General features: G+C 37.2%; 1 protein-coding gene across 1 annotated transcript; it reads right to left on the reverse strand.

Annotated features, from left to right (window-relative positions):
- Positions 1-4,833: 4,833 nt before the first annotated feature.
- On the reverse strand, positions 4,834-22,535 carry YEATS4 (YEATS domain containing 4). Its single transcript, XM_025882720.2, has 7 exons — positions 22,279-22,535; positions 19,411-19,530; positions 16,369-16,435; positions 16,169-16,263; positions 12,727-12,819; positions 12,550-12,637; positions 4,834-5,487 (listed from the first exon to the last, which is right to left on the reverse strand). Exons 1-7 carry the CDS (start codon positions 22,327-22,329, stop codon positions 5,318-5,320), a joined length of 684 nt encoding a protein of 227 aa, XP_025738505.1. The 5' UTR covers positions 22,330-22,535; the 3' UTR covers positions 4,834-5,317.

Genomic DNA, 22,535 nt, shown 5'->3' on the forward strand with positions numbered 1-22,535 from the left:
GATATTTTTTCATGTCAGAGTATATAGAGCTTTATTCATTTTTTAAATTTTATTTTTATTTAAGTAATCTCTACCCCAGCATGGGGCTCAAACTCATGACCCAAAGATCAAGAGACACATGCTCTTCTGACTGGGCCAGCCAGGTGGCCCTAGATCTGCTTTATTCATTTTGACAACCACAGAGGAATCCATTGTATCACTATAGCATAATTTATGCACATCTTATTGATGCCATTTACCTTGTTTACAATTTTTTGATACTGCAAACAATGCTACAGTGAACATCCCTGTATATATCTTGCATATATGAATAAATGTTCCTAAACAATATATTTATTCTTAAAGGTCCAATCACTTACTTCAATAAAAAATTAAAATGTAAATTTTAGAAGTAAAATTGCTGACTCAGAGTAGTTTAGTAGATATTGCCAAGTTATCCTCCCAAAATGTTGAAGCAATTTACAATCCCACCAGTGTAGGAGACTAAACTGTTTCCCCACTCTCTTGCTAGCACTGGGCAGTCTTGTTTTGTTTGTTTTTTTGAAAATTGTCCCTATCTCAGGTACATGCAGAACTGTCAGATTTAGTAAGTAAAAATGTAGAACGTCTAGTAAAATTTGAATTTCACATTAAAAAAATAAAGATTACCCAACTCCATCTGCCAATGGCCTGTTTCTGGTCTATCCTTTGGTATCATCAGTGATGTCTTCTCTGTCAATAGTTATCTGAAAATTTATTTTATCCTAAATGGATGAGAAATATTTAAATTTGTGTATTCTTAAGATTTGGTGAGATCAAGCATATATATTTGCCATTTTCATATCCTCTCTAGTGAACTACCTATTCAATGGTTTGTCTTCCTTAATGATTTATAAGAATTTTTTTATATTAAGGAATTAGACCCCGTTATATAACCTAGTTTTCCTTTTGACAGTTTTTTGTTATTCCCCCCATTTAGAAGTGTTGCACTTTTATGTAGTCCAACTTATTAAGCTGTGCCATTATGAGTTTCTCAAATCACCTGGATACCTTGTTTAAATGCAAATTCCTAGCTAATCAAATTTCTGAGAGTGAAATCTGGAACTCTCTCCTTAAAATCTCTGTAGGGGATTTTCTTCCTTTCTTCTTTCCTATCCCTCTTTTTATTTTTTATCCTTCTCTTCCTCCCATCCATCCTTCCAGACTTTTTTTTTTGAGGGGGGGAAGGGAGAGAGAGAATCTCTCCCCCAGTGTGGAGCTCCTCTTGGGGCTTGATCTCAGAACCCTGAGATCACAACCTGAAACAAAATCAAGGGTCGGACACTTAACTGAGCCACCCAGGCACCCACTTCCTTTCAGACTTTTATCATATCCAATCAAGAGTGAAGAATTTGCTAGAATTATTAAAATAAAAAATACAGAAGTAAACACGTAAACTATGCAATTGGAAACTCCTGTCCTCTTCTGAGTGTGTATTGTGATTAAAATGACTTATTCTTTATCAGTTCTTGACTTCACGGAGAAGTAGAATTTTAATGGTTTCTTCTATCTGATGTTAAAAAAATTTTATTATTGAAAATTTCAAGCATATACAAAAGTAGAAATAATAATTCTTATTGCTCAGCTTCAAAAGTTATCAATATATGGTCAATCTTGTTTCATGTACATGCCCTATTCCCCCTACCATCTCCCATTCCCCAGATTATTTTAAAGCAAATCCCAAGAGCTTTCCAAACTCATTCCATTTGAGATCCAGAATTTTATGATTTCTGAGGTTCCCATTGTACTTTAAAAATTCTTTCCAACTCCAAAAAATATTTACTCATGTTCTCTCTAGCTAATACTTGCATGATCTCATTTTCTTTGGTTTCAATCTCAAGAATTTAGTCTACTACTATTTAAGAAAAAAAAAACAAACCTGCAGATACTAGGGATAATGCTAAGGAACAGGCACCTGAAATGTATTCTACATGAGATTCCAAATATCTATTCTTTAATATTCCAGCCAACAGTGTTTAACACCAGAATTTTTTTTTAATATTTTATTTATTTATTCATGAGAGACAGAGGGAGAGAGAGAGAAGCAGAGGGAGAAGCAGGCTCCCAAGGAGCTGGGAGCCCGATGCGGGACTCGATCCCAGGACCCTGGGATCATGACCTGAGCCAAAGGCAGACGCTTAACCATCTGAGCCACCCAGGCGCCATACACCAGAATTTTCTTAAATGTTACTAATAGCTAGCCAGATTCTTATCTCAATGCTTTGCAATCTTGCCACCTGATGTTCCTATTTAATTGTCTTAAATTACTCCAACTAGTCAAAGAAAGGAGATTTGAGAAGTATTTATGCATGAATAATAATTAAAAATGTTAATGCTTTGAACATAAAAATTAAGTCTCATAGAGGCAGAAGCCTGTTACCAATCTGAGTCACACTGTTGGTTGACTCAACATCTAGCTATAGTCCCTTAGTCTCCTATATATAAAATTTGGATAGCAACACTATCACACTATTTAGAAACCTGAAACTTACTCTTTCATCTTCTTTTAAAAAGTGAGCTGCCTCTTTAGCCCAATGAATTAATCCTTGGTAAATAAATATTCTCTTCTACTTGTAGAAGAAGGGGGAAATAGAAATCAAGGGCTTGTAGAATATTTTTGAAGTTTGTATAATTCTAGACAAAATTTGCCACTTAAATGTTTAAAATTTTTTGAGATCAAACTGTTCATTTAGACCATTTTTAGAATGTACAATTCAGTGTTTTTATATAGTCACAAGATTGTGCAATCATCACCACTAATTCCAGAACATTTTATCACCCCAAATAGAAATCCCCTTCTCCCCACCCCCTGGCAACAACTAATCAACTTTGTTTTTACAGATTTGCGTATTCTGGAAATTTCATACAAATGGAATCATACAGTATGTGGCTTTTGTGTCTGACTTCTATCACTTAGCATTTTTTTTTTAAGATTTTATTTATTTATTTGACAGAGAAAGAGACAGCGAGAGAGGGAACACAAGCAGTGGGAGTGGCAGAGGGAGAAGCAGGCTTCCTGTAGAGCAGGGGGCCCGATGCAGGGCTCGATCCCAGGACCCTGGGATCATGACTGGAGCTGAAGGCAGACACTTTAACGACTGAGCCATTCAGGCGCCCCAGCATTGTTTTTAAGGTTCATTCATGATGCAGCAGAATCAGTACTTATTTCCTTCTGGCTGAATAATATTCCATTGTGTGGATATACATTTTATTTATTCATTCATCAGTTGATGGATATTTGGGTTGTTTCCTTTTTTGGCCATTATGCACAGTTCTGCCATGAACATTCATGTACAAGTTTCTACATGAAAATGTTTACATTTCTTCTGGGTACACACCTAGCAGAATTACTGGATCATTAGCATAACCAAGTTTTTTTTTTAAGATTTTATTAATTTAAAGAGAGGGACAGCAAGAGAGGGAACACAAGCAGGGGGAGTGGAGAGGGAGAAGCAGGCTTCCTGCCGAGCAGGGAGCCCGATGCGGGGCTCGATCCCAGGACCCTGAGATCATGACCTGAGCTGGAGGCAGATGCTTACTGACTGAGCCACCCAGGCGCCCCAAGGCTTAACTTTTTGAGGAATTGCCGAACTATTTTCCTAAGTGGCTACACTTTACATTCCCACCAGCAATATATGAGAGTTCCAATTTCTCCACATCCTCACCAACTTTTTTGTCTTGTTTTGTTTACAATTATAGATGCCTGGTTGGTATAAAAGTGGTATCTCATTGTGGTTCTGATTTGCACATCTCATGTGCTTGGTGGCTATTTGTATCTCCTTGGAGAAATGTCTATCCAATCCATTGTCCATTTTAAAATTGGGTGGTCTTCAGTTATAAGAGCTCTCTGCATACTCAGAAGAGATCCTACTTAGAGTAAAGCCAAAACAAAAATTGAGGGCAAGATTGAGCCATAATGACCTATTTTGGACTCTTGTACTCTTGTATGCCTAAAGTCAGACCTACCTCCATGAACCAACACATTCTTGGGAGCTAATCGGACTAGAATAATGGAGGGATAATCTCCCATGTCAGGGTCCCTCAAGGACAATGGGACTTCTCCCCATTAGTTTTTCTGGTCAATCCCCAGGCCCCACCCTATACTGTGGGCATTGGATAGGAGGTAGGGGAAAGATGAATGATGCCTGGCACAATTAGAAGTGCCACTTCCAATCCCAAAGGGCCTGGCAGAAATTTTAAGACCATAGAGACCTTTGCACAACCTCATAATGCTTGTCAGTGCCACAACTTAAAAAAATAAAGCAACAAATACTCAAAATAACTAACCTACAGGGCAGACAAAAAGAATCAAGTGCTAGAGTAGAGAGTTAAATACTACAGAGAATACAGAACCCTTACATTAGGTATAGGCATGGTTGCCATTAACTAATACTGTTACATGTTTTCCAAAATACTTTCCTACCTATTGTCGTCCTACGTTGCCCAGACAGATCAGCCCATGTGGCCTTAAGGACTACTACATGTTCCAATTAGATGAGTCCAAAAGTATACGGCTCACTATGTGGATCTGAACAGAAGGCTAAGGAGAAAGTGGAGAAATTAGGACTCATATGTGAAGCTGATACATAGCAGCTTCCTATGTATCTTTGGAAAATGTACGAGGGATTAAATATTTTTCTATGTGAAAATGAATGACACTGTGGTAGTAAGGCAGAACAACACTTAAAATATGATTTTTGCCACAATGAGTGCCAATAAGAGATGTGTGATCACAATATAATGGAGATACATTAATTGTAATGAGAGAACTAAGGTGCTTCATCAAAGAGGAAGAAACATATCAAGAGGCAGACACAAGATCTGTAAACTACATTTATTGAGTACTTATTGGGCAGTGGGCACAACAGATACAAAAGAGTTAGGATGGGGACAGTAAGAACTTAAAAAATTAAATATACATTTAATTTACCATCTAATTCTACCAGGAAAGTACAAAATTTGTACAACTTATACTTTATTATGAAATTGTGATGACTGTCAAAAGGATAAGTTATACATACAATGCAAAAATTTTTTTTAAATTGTGCTTAACATCATTAGACTTACCCCAAAATGGGTTGATAAAATGCCTATACAGCATTCATTCTTATTACACACATATATTTCACTTTAAAGATTGCTTGAAAAGTACAAATCCTTTGACCCCATTGCTGGAAATCTGTGGTCAACACCTACACCTGTCGTTTCTCTAAGAAACACCATGGCATTTGCGGTCCATTTCTCCCTTAAAGTCCACCTTATTTTCAGCTAGCTTAGTAATAAGCTCTCTTAGAACTGTTTATATGTCTTTTGTCTGATCATCTTCTTCAAGTTTCCTGATTTCATTTTTTAAACAATTTATAGTTTCACGACTTGCCTTTAATCTCTCCTTAAGCTCTGCAATTTCAAAGCTTGTTTTTTTTTTCGCAGCTTCTAATTTTTCTCTGGTTTTCACTTCAAGTTCTGCAACTAAGGAAAACATATTTTTATTGAACTATTTCATTTTTCTCACATGTCTAAGGTATGTCAGAGAGGAATAAATATGGCATTTCCTTAAGTCAGTTTTCACGATGAAATGTAAACAACTTAAGATACATTAAACATACGGAGATGGGTAGAAAGTCTAAACTCTCACAAGAGAACCTAAGATGCTTTCTGCTACTAAGAATGAAATTCTGGCCATTCACAATTAAGATGTTAAGACATAATGTCCTTGGGGCGCCTGGGTGGCTCAGTCATTAAGCATCTGCCTTTGGCTCAGGTCATGGTCCCAGGGTCCTGGGACTGAGTCCGCAATCGGGCTTCCTGCCTTCTCCCTCTCCCACTTCCCCCTGCTTGTGTTCCCTCTCTCACTTTGTCTCTGTCAAATAAATAAAGTCTTTAAAAAAAAAAAAAAAGACATAATGTCCTTGTTTTTCTCTCCACATACATATTAATTTGGAAATAAGGTGGAATACAATCTAAGAGACACCCTGATAATACGAAGAGCTAACTAAATACAGTGTTCTTAAACATATGTACAAGTAAAACTTACATAAACAAAATCACGCTGGTAATACAAACCCCTATCTTTTTACAAAAAAAGATAGCAATAACCACCTAGGTCTAAATTCCAGCTGTACCATTTACTAGCTGTGCTACTCTAAGTTATTATTTCTTTTTTTTTTTTAAAGATTTTATTTAGTTATTTGACAGAGAGAGAGACAGCGAGAGAGGGAACACAAGCAGGGGGAGTGGGAGAGGGAGAAGCAGGCCTCCCGCCGAGCAGGGAGCCCGATGTGGGGCCCAATCCCAGGACCCTGGGATCATGACCTGAACTGAAGGCAGTCGCTTAACGAACTGAGCCACCCAGGCGCCCCAGTTATTTATTATTTCTATGCTAATTTCTCATTATAATGAGACTATAACGAACACCTCATATTTGAAAAAATTTTTAATTTTTTTAACTTCTAGTTTTAATTGTCTCATTTAGCATATGTTGTCCCCAAACTAGTCTTAATGGTTTTACAGAAGTTCTGGGAGATAATGTGCTCTTAGTTGAGCTTTTCTATTTTCTTGGTGTTCATGGAATGACTTCTACCAGTATTAATGACCAGCTACTAAAGAGGACGTAGCATCTTAGTAAATAGATCTCTAAACTTTTATTTTTAGTTTGTATCTAAAACTTTATTCAAAAATTTTAAATGAATTAATGTACATAAAGTATCTAAGAGAATACTGTTAGGTACATAAAAAGCCATCCTAACTACCATTATGACAGAGGAACACTAAATACTTAAAACATTCTAGCTGGTTACATAACAAATTACTAAAGAAAGTATCATTACTGCAAAATAGAACACACCTATTTAAATAACCCACTTGGAGAGCATAGTATTGTTTTACAAAGAAAAATGCCTACTTTTGTCCAGCAGTTCCATCTTGTGGACATTTCAGGTAATTGCTGCTGATGACTATTAAAGCACAGTTGTACTTTACCTTTGATAAGATGATCACTAACTGGAAGCAGCATGGTTTGGTGTGGTGGGGGGAGGGAACCCTTTGAAATCAGAGGGACTTCAGTTCAAATACAACCTTGGCCCCTTATTAGCTAAATACTGATTATCTCCTAAGTCTCCCCCAATCTGGTTTCTATTTGGTACAGTTAAAACTGTTATTTCTCAGAGAATATTTGAGGATTAAGTAATAAATGTAAAGCATCTAGCACATTAAAAACATGCAATATTTATTTTCTTTATGGCTGGTGACTTTCTTTTTATGATACATCTTATACATGTAAAATTTTATATTGCCAAAACAATCCTTATTTTTCTTTGTAATTTCTTTCACTGCTTAATTTTAACTTTGAAAATTGTTTTTAACAATAGGAGTACCTACATATGATACAAAACTAAAAGGCTGAAAAATGTAGATAATGAAAAAATGTCTCCTTCCACCTCTGTCCCCCCAACCAACCAGTGTTTCTTCCCGGAGATAATCAGTTTTAGGTTTCTTTGGTATCTTTCAGAAATATTTTGTTCACAGACAAGCACACGTCTAAGTGTGATTTCTTCTCACCCCCAAAACAAGTGGTATCATAATATCTACACACTGCTCTGCATCTTGCTGCTTCACTTAATATTACATCTGAAAGCCCACTCTGTATCCTACAGCTCTCTCATTCTTTTAATGGCTCCAGATGACTCACCTAATGGACATACATAACTCATTAATCTGTCCCCTCTGATATACAAAGTATCTCCATTTTTTCTTTTACACACAATGCCATAATGTGTATGCTGTAATTATTTCAGTGTATTTGTAGGATACTCAGTACACTTGTAGGATAAATTCCTGTAAGTACAAATGTTAGGATATATGTACTTGTAACTTTGAAGGAATGCCAAGTAACTCTTAAAAGGTTCTATTACTTTACAATCCCACTAGCATTGTATGTCCGTTTTCCTACTGTATCAACTTCTTGATCTCAGTTACCCGGAAAGGTTAAAAATGGTATTTCAGGCTAAATTTAATTTGCCTTTCTCTTTTTACTACTAAGGCTGACCAATCTTTTTATGCTTAGGAGAGACATTTCTCCCTTCCTTTCTATGGACTGTCTTTCCTTTTTTTTTTTTTTTTTTTTTTTTAAGATTTATTTTATTTGAGAGAGAGAATGAGCGAGAGAGCACATGAGCAGGGGCAGAGGGAGAGGGAGAAGCACACCAACCACTGAGCAGGGAGCCCGATGTGAGGCTCGATCCCAGGACCCTGAGATCATGACCTGAGCCGAAGGCAGACGCTTAACTACTGAGCCACCCAGGTGCCCACCTTTGCTAATTTTTCTACCGCATTATTGGTCTTTTTAATAAATTGAGGTATAAGTGACATATTAGTTTCAGGTGTACAACATGATGATTCCACATTTGTATACACTGCAAAATGATCATCACAGTAAGTCTAACATCTGTCGCCATAGTTACAAATTTTTTTTTCCTGTGATGAGAACTTTTAAGATCTCTTAGCAACTTTCAAATATGCAATACGGTATTGCTAACTATAGTCCCCAAGCTGTATATTACATCCCCAGGACTTATTTATTTTGTAACTGGCTTCTTTATTTTGTAACTGGAAGTTTGTGCCTTTTGACCCCTTTCAGCCATTTCACCAACCTCCCACCCTCATCTCCAACAACCACCAATCTGTTCTATGAGTTTGTTTTTTTTAAGATTTATTTATTTTAGAGCATGTGCGTGTGTGAGCAGGAGGAGAGGGAGAGGGAGAGAGGTAGACTGCCTGCTGAGTGCAAAGCTCAATGTGGCGCTCAATCTCAAGACTCTGAGATCATGACCTGAGCCAAAACCAAGTCAGATGCCTAACCAACTAAGCCCCCAAGGCGCCCCAGTTTTTTGGTTTATTATTATTTTTTTTTAGGATTCCATAATGTAAGTAAGATCATTTGGCATTTGTCTTTCTCTGACTTATTTCACTTAGCATAATACCCTCAAGGCCCATCCATGTTGTCACAAATGGCAAGATTCCCTTCTTTTTTTATGGCTGAATAATATTCCATTGTGTATATATACCACATTTTCTTTATTCATTCATCAGTAGATACTTAGGTTGTTTTCATATCTTGGCTATTGTAAATAATGCTGTAATGAACACAGAGGTGTGTATCTCTTCTCAATTTTCAAGTTAGTGCTAGTGATTCTATTTTCTTCATATAAATATCCAGAAGTGGGAATGCTGGATCATATGGTAGTTTTATTTTTAATTTTTTGAGGAACCTCCAATTTACATGCCTACCAACAGTGCATCAGGGTTCCCTTTCCTTCACATCCTTGCCAACACTTGCATTTCTTGTCCTTTAGAAAACAGCCATTCTAACAGGTGTGAGGTCATATCTCATTGTAATTTTTAAGTTGCATTTCCCTGAAGATTAGTGATACTGAGCACATTTTTATGTGCCATCTGTATGTCTTCTTTGGAAAAATATCCAAATCTTGCTCATTTTTAAACTGGATTGTTTGCTTTTTTTTGCTATTGAGTTGTAGGAGTTCTTTTATACATTTTGAATATTCACCCTTTATCAGATATATAATCTGTAAGTATCTTCTCCCATTCAGTATGTTGTCTTTTCATTTTGTTGGTACTTTCCTTAGCTGTGCAGAAGCTTTTTAGTTATTAGCCTTTCTTACTGATGTGCAGGAGCTCTTTATATATTAAAGAAACTAATCATTTGTGATAGGAGTACAATATTTTTTCATGGCTTGTCTGTCTTCTTTGTTTAGAGTGCTTTTTTTTTTTTACTATGCAACAATTTTTATTCCCTTTCTCCCTCTCTCCACATCAATGAAAAAACATATACTGAGTGAAAGGCACTTTGTTAGATGCTGGGGTAAGGTAGATGATAGACAAGAAAGAAAAATGCAGCACAGTGTCATAGGGAGCTATGAGAGCAGACTGGATTCATACCAGTGTGAAAGGGTGTGTGTATCAAGGAAGGCTTCTTGGCAGCAGTAAAATCTGAACTGAGTTTTAAACAATGAGAAAGGAATTAGATGGATGAAGTGGACATCACAGGCCCTGGAAACAGCACATACAAATTTGGGAAACATCAAGGAGTCAGGTACAATGGTTAACAGGTAGTTTTAAATCTAGTCGGGAAGACCTGATCCAACTTATTTGTCAAAAGGACAGCACATACTATAGATATCGATTCTTGTTGTTTGGTTTGGTCATTACACTTTATTTTCTGACCAATCATAAGACTGCAAAGGGCATGATGTACTTGGAAGAAGACCTAATTAGCAATGAGATCATAAGGGAAAACATTTAAGAACTTCTTTTAGCTTGTTTCAGTTTTCTGCTTCCTATATATTAAATGCTTATATAAAGAAGAAAAATTTGTTTTAAATTTCTAAATTAAGCCTCAATTTAGAGTAAATCAATCCAAAGAGAATTATTATTTTTGCAAGCCAATATAACTTACTGGTTAGAAGCACAGACTGTAAGGCTTTTGCAGAGATAAAACAGCATATTCTATGAATATGCTGTTTTAAATCCCGGCTCTACTGGGTGATTTGAGACAAGTCATCAAACCTCTCTATGCACGAGGGCCTTTAGCCACAGAACGGGGCTAAGAGTAGCATCTGCCTCCTAGGGTGGTTATACCCATAATTCAGTAAGTTCAGAAATGTAAAGCACTTATCTAGCACACAGTAAGCTCTCATTAAGTGTGCACTATTGTTTTAATTATTCCTTGTAGAAGCAATTATTAATAGCTAGATCATTGTGCTTGGGCAAATCTCTACAAATTTATTATCAGTAGTATAGTTTTATGAACTTTTAATATGCTTCACAAATGTATTCTCTGACCTGATATTTAAAACTCCAACCATCTCCTCCCACCAAAAGTGTTCCCTTCCCTGCTGTTTTTCTCCATATCACCTGATTACTAACTTACACTTTACTCTTCTATTTATTTAATAATCTGCCTTTCTCTCAATAGAGTGTAAGCTTCATGAAGGAGGGATTTTTGTCTGGTTTGGACACGGCTCTACCTTCTGAACCTAGAACAATGCCTGGTATATAACTGGTGCTCAATATATACTATAAGCAAATGAATGGAAGATCAAAGAAAAATTGAATGAGTGCTGACATAAATGTTAACACAAGGATGGCAAATAGGTATCATCTTGAGTACCAACTGCTAATGATTGGCAGTAGCCGCATGGAGTGATGCATAAGGGATTCCGATGCCACGTCAGCTTAGAGGGAAAATATAACGTGACTGATTATCGATATGTCGTTCTAGTATTCACCACCCCAGCATTAATCTAAACTATGTAAAATGACATAGGTTAAAGAAAAAGAGATAAGCTAGTTCACAGTACAGTAGTCCCCCCTTACCCATGGGGGATACATTTCAAGACCCCCAGTAGATGCCTGAAACCACAGATAATACTGAACTCTATACAGACTCTGCTTTCTCCTATGCATACAGACCTATGATCAAGTTTAATTTATAAATTAGGCACAGTAAGAAATTAATAATAACTAGTAAAATAGATTAATTATAACAATATACTGTCATAAAAGTTATGTAAATGTGGTCTCTCTCTCTCTCTCTCTCTCTCAAAATATCTGATTGTATGGTACTCACCCTTCTTGTGATGATATCAGATGATAAAATGCCTAAGTGGTGAGATGAAGTGAGGTGAATGATGCAGGCCCTGTGACACAGCATTAGGCCACCACTGACCTTCTGACAATGTGCCAGGAAGAGGATCACCTGCTTCTGGACCACTGTCGACCCTAAGTAACTGAAACCTCGAAAAGTGAAATCATGGATAAGGGGGACTACTATGTACAAAAGTATACAGTTGACCCTTGAACAACATGGGTTTGAACTGCATGCGTCCACTTATACATGGCTTTTTTTTTTTTTTCCAGTAAATGCAGTACAGTACTGTAAACGCATTTTCTCTTATGACTAACATTTTTTCTCTAGCTTACTTTATTACACATACTAAAATACATATATAAAATATGTGTTAATTGACTGTTTATTAATAAGGCTTCCAGTCAACAGTAGGCTATTAGTAATTCAGTGTTTGGGAAGTGAAGACTTATACAGATTTCTGACTACTGGCGGGTTGGGCAGAGGATAGTGGTCAGCACCTCTTACCCCTGCGTTATTCAAGGGTCAACTGTAATTATGTTCTGCAAGGTTCTTCCCAGATTTTATCAGCAAAGACTAGTAAACAGAAAATGGCTGAGTGACAAGTTAAGCAAGATTAGTGAAAAGCTATGCTAAAATGTAATTAGGGAATAAAAGACAGTATTTCAGACAATGTGAGAGGCTACTTTGTGAACAATTTAAAACATCCTTCTTAGAGGTTCTATAGTAATACATATATTTTTTTTAACTCCTAAAAAATTTACCTTTATATATCCTTAGAAAAAAATTGAATAGTCACTAATAATAATCCTTTCACCATTATAGAATACATTATTTTTCAGGATTAATTATGAACTCATGGCACTTACATTCTGTTTCATGCTTATAGGCTCCTAATGTTAGCTGGCGAGATGTTGTTAATAATTGTTGCATCATTGCTGTTGGGTCTTGAAATATCTAATGGGATAGAATGAAAAAAAGCCCAATAACTTTGAAGTTCTACAACTTAAAATGCTTTTAAAATTCTCATTATAAAATCTTCTTACCATTTCATCATAGAACTCTGAAACCACTGTCTTTTTTCCCAGCATTGCATTGGTGTCTGACTGAAACAGCTTTAATAAATGATAGAGGGTTACCTGTGAAATAAAAATAGATGTCACATCTGTGCAATGGTTTTCATCATCGTGAGACATCATGATTTCTGTAACCGAATCAGAAAGTAGAATTAGTTAACATGTCAAATTCAGGATCTTATCTCAACTACAAGTTACTCTGTGGCAAATCACTCAAATTCTGTACTTTCATTTTCCTATTAGGTATTATAATCTATCCACATCTACTAAACATGAATGTTTTAAAGAGGGGAGGTATGGATGTTAGAAAACATCTCTACCGAGTGACAATGTAGAAAAATGACATAAAATACAGCTATAGAGATGCATGGGAGTTATTTTAGAAAAACAGAAAACAATCATTGTGGTTTTCCTAGGGAAAGGGCAAGGTGGGAGAAAGAAGATGTTATGGGTTGAACTGTGTCCCCCAAAAGATATGCCGAAGTCCTAACCCTCAGTACTAGTAAATGTGACCTTATTTGGAAATAGGGTCTTTGCAGATGTAATAAAGTTAAGATGGGAGTTATTAGGTAAGGCCCTAACCCAATATGACTGGTGTCCTCATAAGAGACACAGAGACAAGGAGGGAGAGGAGCCAGGTGACAATGGAGGCAAAGATTTTAGTTATGCCACCAAAGCCAAGAAACACCTGGGGCTACCAGGAACTAGAAGACACAAGAAAGGATCCTTCCCTAGAGGTTTTGGAGAAAGCATGGCCAATACCTTGCCTCCAGAACCATGAGAATAAATATGTTGTTTTTAGCTACTCAGTTTGTGGTGCTTTGTTATGGCAGCCCTAAGAAACTGATACAGGGGGCCTGTATTTTTTACTTTTAAAATCCTTTTTTAAACCATGTGCATACCTTACTTTTATAATTTAAAAACAATTTAAAACTGCATTATAAAACTGTCCTTCCTTGAATTTATTATTCAGACACTTAGAGGCATTCATGCAGATATAGACAATGAAAAATGTCAAGACAGATGTCCCTAATTTTGAGGGGTGTTTGAAGATTCTTAGAGCAATGAAAATGCTGAAACTAGCCACAAAGATATTTCTAGGAATAAAAACCCAATTTTAGCATTTTGCTTTTAGGAACAATCATTCCTTTTATAATGGTTTGATCTACAATCTATAATGGTTTGATCTATAGATTTTTAATCTATAACCAGGTAACAGAAATAAATCACATATTACCTGTGTCTTTCTTTTATATTTTAAATAAAACTTCATGACTTATTTTGAAGAGTCAACAATTAAAAAAGTATAATGGTTTCATTATACTAAAAGAATATGACAACAGTTTTTGGGTAATAAAATTCAGGCCTGTGTAGATCTATACGGAAACCTATTCAATAAATTAATCACTGCAGAAGTACAATAAGCACTCTTTCCAAGAGTGGACTTTGAGAGTTGTCTCATAACAAGGTTATATGATATAATTTCTTTCAGAGATTTATTTTCCAACTGGGAGCGGTGGATAGGACAGCTGAAGAACAAACAGGTAAGGCAGCACATTCTCTTTTTTTTTTTTTTTAAAGATTTTATTTATTTATTTGAGAGAGAGAATGAGAGAGAGAGAGAGAGCACGAGAGGGGGGAGGGTCAGAGGGAGAAGCAGATTCCCTGGGAACCCGATGCGGGACTCGATCCCGGGACTCCAGGATCATGACCTGAGCTGAAGGCAGACGCTTAACCGACTGAGCCACCCAGGCGCCCAAGGCAGCACATTCTCAAAGTAAAAATGAATTCCAAGCAATCTTAAAAAGTTAAAGAGTTTCTGCCCTACTAGCATTACTGATTTCTTTTCCTTCTCTCTCAACATCTGCTGGATTTCTGTATTCTATTCTCCCTCATAGACTATTTCCATTAAGGACAGGAGCAGTATCTCATCTGGAGCAGTATCTCATCTTTGTATCCTACCCCTTGAACAGTATCTTGGCAAATAATGGATATTCAATAACTTCTTGCCAGATAGAATATAATGTCTGTTGAGAGTATTCTAGAAGGACAAAACAATTAATAGAAGATCTGAAAACCTTATCACATGGAAAACATTTAAATGAGCTATAGATGTTATTCAGGAGAAAAGAAAACGAATGTATGAAAAGTTATCAGTAAAAAGTTCAAGGAAGCTTAACATAAACTAGAGCTTTCTTAGCACTAGAACTACCCCAGTTTCACTTAATGACAAAAGTCAATAGTCTTTCTACTGGAGACAGTAAGCCCAAACAAGGCTCTCATTTAAAAGACTGCCTAAAGGAATTCCTACAAAGGAAGAGTATGGCCTATACCTATGAGTCCTAAATCTTACTGTGCTGGCCCCTCTCCAAACCTACTAAATCAGACTCTCCAGGGGATGGGGCCTAGGAGTTTGAATTTTTAAAAAACAACTCAGGTATCTCTGGTGCAGTCCACTAGGAACTAATTCTCCAAACTACAGGCCCAGGTCATAGTCAGCTCCTTTAGAAGCATATACAATTTTAAAAATGTAATCTGATTATTAAAGTGTAAATGTTTGGTGCTAAAGAAATGCACTGAATCTATCAACATGAAAATTAATGGTGATGACCTGAAACGAGTTAAACACCAACCACACATGTGGAATGAGAGAGCCATAACTGAGTTGTAACCCTATGGGTTTACAAACAAAACAAGCTGAGTAGTTTTAGTCAAAAGAAAGGGTAACGGAAAGAATGTGAAGTCTGAATGCAAATAACCTGGGTTCAAAAACTAGCTCTGCCACAGTTAACTGTGTTTTGAGCATATGACTTGATCTCTGAGCTTTAGTATCCTCATGTCTAAAATGACAATATCATCAACCTCACAAAACTGCTGAGGGATCAAAGTGAACATTTTGAGGGACTTTTTACATTATCAAGCAACAATATGATAAGAGAACAAAAGATGAAAAAATCCGTGGTTATAAATAAAAATTCATGAATAAAATAAAGCTGCTAGTACTGATAGCAACTTGAAAAAGCAAAAAGACTGTTGCTAGGGCTTTTAACTATAAAAACCCGGATACTCTCATTCTAGACAGCAGATGGACTCATCTCGTTTATTACTAATAACCAAAGAATAGTAATGAATTTTAAACTTTTTTTGCTGTAGTAATCATATGATTCCATGGTTTCTTTCTGAGAAATGTTCACATTATATCGCTTCTTTCTATACTTGAAAAATAAGTTTTGAAAGGCATTTCCCATAAAAATGAAAAACCTTCACTCATGGCAAGATACACCATGCCATAAGCTTACATAAAGTGTATCTGAATAAAAATGGCAACATATAACAAACTATTCATTAAGTAGATTACATTTTCACAATTACAAAAATCTATTTTATGTTTGCAAAGATTATCATTACTCACAGGTCTCTCATTAGGATCAATGAAAAATATTTTGATGATTATTTCAAATTCACCCCATCCTGTTTCAGTAATTTCATATGGAGGCTTAGTAACAACTGAAGAGAAAAAAAATAAAACTATAAATTACAAAAAATACTGATACAGTCTCCATCTTTTTAAATGTTAAATTTTATATTATGAATCAAAAAACTGTACTGTACCTCTTAAAGGATTGCCATAGCTTTCATGTAATTTAAATTGGATTTTCTTCACATATGCTGACATATCCTAAAATACAGAGGAATTAGTTCGCCATCTACATTTAAAAACTATGAGGAAAATACACTGAGCATTGTACCTAATTTTATAAAATACACTTTCCCTCAACTTTTATGGAATCCAATTTTATTTTCTTTTATTTTAATTCCAGTATAGTTAACACACAAGTTAACAGTTTCAGGTGTACAATATAGTGATTCAATAATTCCACACATCACACAGTGCTTATCATGACAAGTGTACTCCTTAATCCCCAGTGGAATCTATAACTTTCTAAAAAACATGAATTATACACAGATTTGGTTTTTATTTTATTTTATTTATTTATTAAGATTTTATTTATTTATTTGACAGAGAGAGAGCGAGAGCAGGAACACAAGCAGGGGGAGCGGGAGAGGGAGAAGCAGGCTTCCCACTGAGCAGGGAGCTCGATGCAGGACTCAATCCCAGGACCCTGGGATCATGACCTGAGCCAAAGGCAGACGCTCAACGACTGAGCCACCCAGGCGCCCCTGGTTTTTATTTTAAACAAAGGAGGCCTGAGTTGAATTCTTTCACAACTCGTAACATACAGGAATATACATGTCCCTAATTCACTTGTTTTGCGAATCCTATTTTTATATATCTCTATAGACAATGCTCTAAATCAATTTTGATTTTCTATAAAAATAGTACATTTCCAATATATTTAATAGGAATAAGCATACAAACTAAAGCACATCTAAGACCTAAGCAACTTTAAAAAACAAAATTATATTACATAAAGCTAAGGTCAACTAAACTAAGCAACCTAAAACCATCAGATAAAAAACTCCTTTTCCTAATCTTATTTTGAAGCACAGGAGCATATACATTAGTTCTGGCACATAAAAGGGATTCTCCTAGGGAAAATGGCTTCTTCAAAAAAAAATTCACTGTAGAAAAATGTAAAACTGAATCAGTCACACTTGACAGTAGTATTCAGTAATCTTTTTATTTGCTTTTGGGAAATCTTTTTATGTGATTATCTACATTTTTAATTAGGGTCATAACGATATACTAACATCTGCTTTCATCACTTACATTATATTGTGAACATTTTTTTGAGGGAGCTTTTCATAAGCATATTTGAAGACTCTTTGGGAATACTTTCATTCATTTTTTTCTACAAATGACCGATACTGGATACCAGATGCCACCATGGTAAATAATGAACTCTTGTCCTCATGGCAGGGAGAGACAAGAAAATCAGCGTTTCAATGTAATCTGTGTTAGGAGGGCAACAGGTACAAATTTGTAGGAATGGCACCTGATTTAATCTTTGGAGATTAAGAGAGTAGTTTGAAAGATAATACATTTATTTATTTATTTATTTTAAAAGATTTATTTATTTTTGAGAGAGTGAGAATGAGAGAGAGAGAGAGTACATGAGAGGGGGGAGGGTTAGAGGGAGAAGCAGGCTCCTCGCTGAGGAGGTAGCCCGATGCGGGACTCGATCCCGGGACTCCAGGATCATGACCTGAGCTGAAGGCAGTCGCTCAACCAACTGAGCCACCCAGGCGCCCTGAAAGAAAATACTTTTAAACTAATACCTCAGGGAACAATAAGAATGGAGTAGGTAGGAAGTAAGGAATGATGACATTTAAGAGTGTCCCTCTGGGAAACTGAGAGTGCTCTCGTATTGATGGAATGGAGGGTAGAAGGAAATGATGAGGCAAACACAGCAAGGGATAAGCTACAGAGGCAGAATTGGGAAAGACCATGGCAGGCCTTCTAAAACCGTTTGTGTGTGTGTGTGTGTGTGTGTTTTTTAAGATTTTATTTTTAAGTAATCTCTATCCCCAACATGGGGCTCGAACTCACAACCCCAGATCGAGTCACAAGCTCTACCGACTGAGCCACTGAGGCGCCCCTAAAACATGATAATTTTAACTTTATCCTGAGGGCAACAGGTCAGTCATTGAAGGTTTCTTGTTTTTTTTCTAAATAACAGCTTCAAGATATTCACATACCACACAATTCACCCATTTATAGTTAACTATTCAATGGTTTTTAGTACACTCAGAGTTGTACAACCATTCCCACAATCAAATCTAAAATATTTTCATCACACACAAAGAAACCCCATACCTATTAGCACTCACCCCTAAATCCCTCTTCCACCCATCCACTGGCAACCATTAATCTATCTTCTGTGTCTATGGATTTGCCTATTATGGACATGTTATAAAAATGGAATCATCCAATATGTGGCTTTTGGTTTGGCTTCTTTCACTTACCATAATGTTTCTAAACATTCCATGTGGTAGTAGCATGTATCAGTACTTTATTTCTTTTAACTGCCTAATAATGTTCTATTGTACGGATATACCACATTTTATTTATCCATTCATCAGCTGAAAGATACTTAGGTTATTTCCATTTCTTTGGCTATTATGAATAATGCTGTTACAAACATTCATATACAAGTTTTTCTGTGAACTTTAAAGGGTTTTAAATCGACAAATATTCATTCACTGAGTATCTGCTGAATACCTACTATGCACTGACTGTATTCCAGGCATTAGAGATTTAGCAACAAAACAAAATTACCAGCATCCATAGTTTTTTGTCTTTCATCTCCTCTGATGGTCTTATTACCAAATTGTTCCCAAAACAGTATGAACTACTCTTCCTGAAACACCTGATTAAATATGAAGCTAACTTAAGACACAATGATTGGAAGATGTGCTGTGTTTATAGCATGGTTCTTGTTATCATAACTTTAGTTAGAAAACATTATTGGAAAATTGATTTCTACTAACTGTTATGAGATGACAACTCTCACTTTTTCTTTCAACTTTTTGGGGGTGACATTTCTACAATGGGCCAATTTTATCATCAGGAAGTTACTGTAACATAATATTACAATTTATCTTCAATCAAAAACAAACTGTGACCAACTGAGCCACCCAGGTGCCCCCAAACTGTGGCTTCAAAAAGTTATAGGAGAAACAAGTGCCTACCTCATTTCTATATGGTTTTACATACACGGTCCACTGATGGGTGTGCCCATCCTCTTCTCTTTTCTTTCCAAAATATCGAGCAACATTACCATAAACTATTGGTTTGACGATAGTAACCCCCTAAAAGAAAAATAATTTCAACACCAATTAATATTGCATCATTTACCCAAATATACAGAAGAGCTCTGAAAACTTGGGTTTGTTTTTTATTTTATTTTACTTATTTATTTGAGAGAGAGAGAGCATGAGAGGGGGGAGGGTCAGAGGGAGAAGCAGACTCCCTGCCGAGCAGGGAGCCCAATGCGGGGCTCAATCCCGGGACTCCAGGATCATGACCTGAGCCGAAGGCAGTCACTTAACCAACTGAGCCAGCCACCCAGGCACCCTGAAAACTTATTTTAAGGAATGGCAGGCAATCTAAATACCTAGAGTTTGCTTATAACATGGATTTCTCTCAATCAAATCAGTATTAGACAATTATCTTCATATTAACACAAGTAACTAAACACCAGATTAATTACAATGTTCCAACTTGGAAAATGTCTATTTAAATCATGTAAAATACTTTGAGAGATTTTTTTTAAGAAAGGCAAAGGCTCTTTATTTACAAACCTTAAAGCGAGCCTCAGGAATTAACACCGCCAATTTTGACTGCCATTACCTGAGGGAAATAATGTCTTGATTTATCAGTTTACAGCAGTGTTTTCCAAAGCATAGTACAAATACTAAAGAAAGTCTGGGAGAGGATTTTAGGTAGAATTAAGGCAAACATTTTTCAATTCATTACTTATGTGTTAAGTTCTGAGATGGAAGTACATGTTTCTCATCACATCTGGTATGTGTAGAGGTGGTGACTATTGCCGGATTATCATGAAAAAGAGAGACAAAAAATTTCAAGGGAGGAGAAAATGCTGAATGTTGCACATGAAATTTGAGACTAATTGTTCAAGAGTAAAAATGTATCTGAAGGTCAAAAAGCAAGATATACCACATATTAAAAGTGCTGTGCCAATGTACTCAATTCATAAGAAGGAAAAGCTGTGAACAAATGGAAAAACTTTTCACTTTGGCTGGAAAATTGACAAATCCAATCCCTATTAGCCTCAAGTTATTAAAAGAAGGCAAGCAGTTTGTATGAGAATTTAAATAATCACAGTAAGTGCTATCTGACACTTGGGGCAACAACAGATGAGGGAGCAGAAGGAGCACTGGCATGGGGTATGGGTAACACATCCTGCAGCTATTACTGTGTTGCTAGAACTTGCAGATTTCCTCGGTGATGCAAAGGGGGTTCATCTGTCAACAGACTTTCTAACTGAAGGAAATTTATCTAAATTGGAAAAAGATGCCTACAAAACCACATAATCATCAAGAATGAGAAATAAATCCTTAATTTTAAAGCTTTACATGACTAACTCACAGGCATGTTTGGTGGAAAAGCATTTGAGGACTACAAGCCTATCTCCTCAAATCACTTTGGACTTAAAACTTTTTGAACCTTACATGATTACAAATAGAGAAACTTCTGAAAGTTCTCCAAAAGCTAACGTTTTAACCCTTTGGTAGTATTTTCCTATTAGTCCCAAACCTTGCCCAAAGGTTGGGCAAAATATATATTTATGATGAAGTTTCTGGCACTATGAATTCTACCTGACATCTTTCCATTAAATTTTGGTAGTTTCTGAAATTTTCCAAGAACTCCTACTTTGCACGTGATATTAAAGCACTGTGCATAAGAGTTGTATACACGTACAGTAAAAATTATGTAAAAATTATGTATGACACGGATCAGGACTTGATGAAAAGCTAGAGTAACTAGATTGGTGCTAACGTGGGTGATATTTCTTTCTTTATAAAGATTTTATTTATTTATTTGACAGCGCGCAAGCACAAGCAGGGGGAGCAGCAGAGGGAGGGAGAAGCAGGCTTCCCCCTGATCAGGGAGCCTGATGTGGGGCTCAATCCCAGGACGCTGAGACCATGACCTGAGCCAAAGGCAGCTGTCTAATCGACTGAGCCACCCAGGCGCCCCGTGGGTGAGTTCTTTTTAAAGAAAAATTTCCTTTCTGCAATAAATCTAAAATCAAGAAGTAAAACTGGGTGTTATATCAAGAACCAGAGAGCCCTGCCTTAAAAACTAATGTGCCAGGGGATGTAGGAAATTGGGAGGGAAATGGGTCAGGGTCAAATGTTATGTTAGGCTCCACGCCAGCAACTTTAAAAACAAAAGAAAACTAACATTTACGGAATGTTCTCTCTGTGCGGGCAAGTGTTATCTTCTCTGCACGCCTTGATTAACATCTTGGCCGAAGCTTTGGGGGCTTTGTGGACATCATGAACTCGGGCAAGTTTTCTGAACTTTTCTATCCCCCCAAGTTCTTCAGTTTTCGCAGCTGCACATGCTGTGTGGGTAAGCCTTTGTAAGGCTGCTGTAGGGACTGAATCAGAGAATCGGGTAAAGCGGTTAGCTACTCTGCTTGGCACGGTAAGCGGAGAACCCAGTACCTGCTGCTCTTATTATCCTCACACTCAGGTGGATGGTACCCCCAGTTCACCGGTGACCTGGGCTGGCAGATGAGCACCAAGCCCTCAAAGCAGCTATTACGTCCACTTCTCCCTCAAGCCACCATGGCTTGTTTTTTGGCGGGGAGGGAAGGGGGTGGAGAGGCGGTCAAATCGTGGCCAAAAGAAAAGAAACACTGATTTTCCCGCAGCGGCTTTGACTCGCTCTCCGTCTAGAAACCACTGTCCAAGCCCGAGCTGAGAAGGCGCGAGAGGGAAAACAACCGGGCCCTCCCCAACGCTGCGCAGGTTGGAGCCGGGACGTGAGAGCCACTCCCGGAGGGGAGGCGCGTGCTGGGCACTGACCTTCACTCTCCCGCCGGAGTCAGGCCCAAATTCGGCCATTCTCTTGAACATATTGTCCTACGGAAGAAGCTGCCGCCGCCAGGGAAACAAACCGGGGCCGGCGGGGTCGCCGCTCCCCTCAGAGGCCCCGCTCCTCCCGCGCGGGCCCAGGCGAATGGTTTCTGGCTAAGCGAGGGCGAGTCTCCGGAGCTCGCGGCGCTGACAACGGCCAACTCCTCGCGGCGGGCGGAGTCCCGGAAGCGCGTTTAGCCCCGCGC

The sequence above is a fragment of the Callorhinus ursinus genome, unplaced genomic scaffold (genome assembly GCF_003265705.2).
Source record: "Callorhinus ursinus isolate GAN/ISIS: 27379988/994484 unplaced genomic scaffold, GSC_fseal_2.0 scaffold14, whole genome shotgun sequence".
Lineage (NCBI taxonomy): Eukaryota > Metazoa > Chordata > Mammalia > Carnivora > Otariidae > Callorhinus > Callorhinus ursinus.

What these genes read in the sequence shown, in the direction of transcription:
- YEATS4 (XM_025882720.2), bottom strand. Translation starts at nt 22,329, where the DNA reads ATGTTCAAGAGAATGGCCGAATTTGGGCCTGACTCCGGCGGGAGAGTG. An exon ending in TAAAACCATATAGAAATGAG is followed by an intron (nt 16,436 to 19,410) that starts GTAGGCACTTGT and finishes TCTGTATTTTAG; the next exon opens with GATATGTCAGCATATGTGAA. An exon ending in CAGAGTTCTATGATGAAATG is followed by an intron (nt 12,638 to 12,726) that starts GTAAGAAGATTT and finishes CTATCCCATTAG; the next exon opens with ATATTTCAAGACCCAACAGC.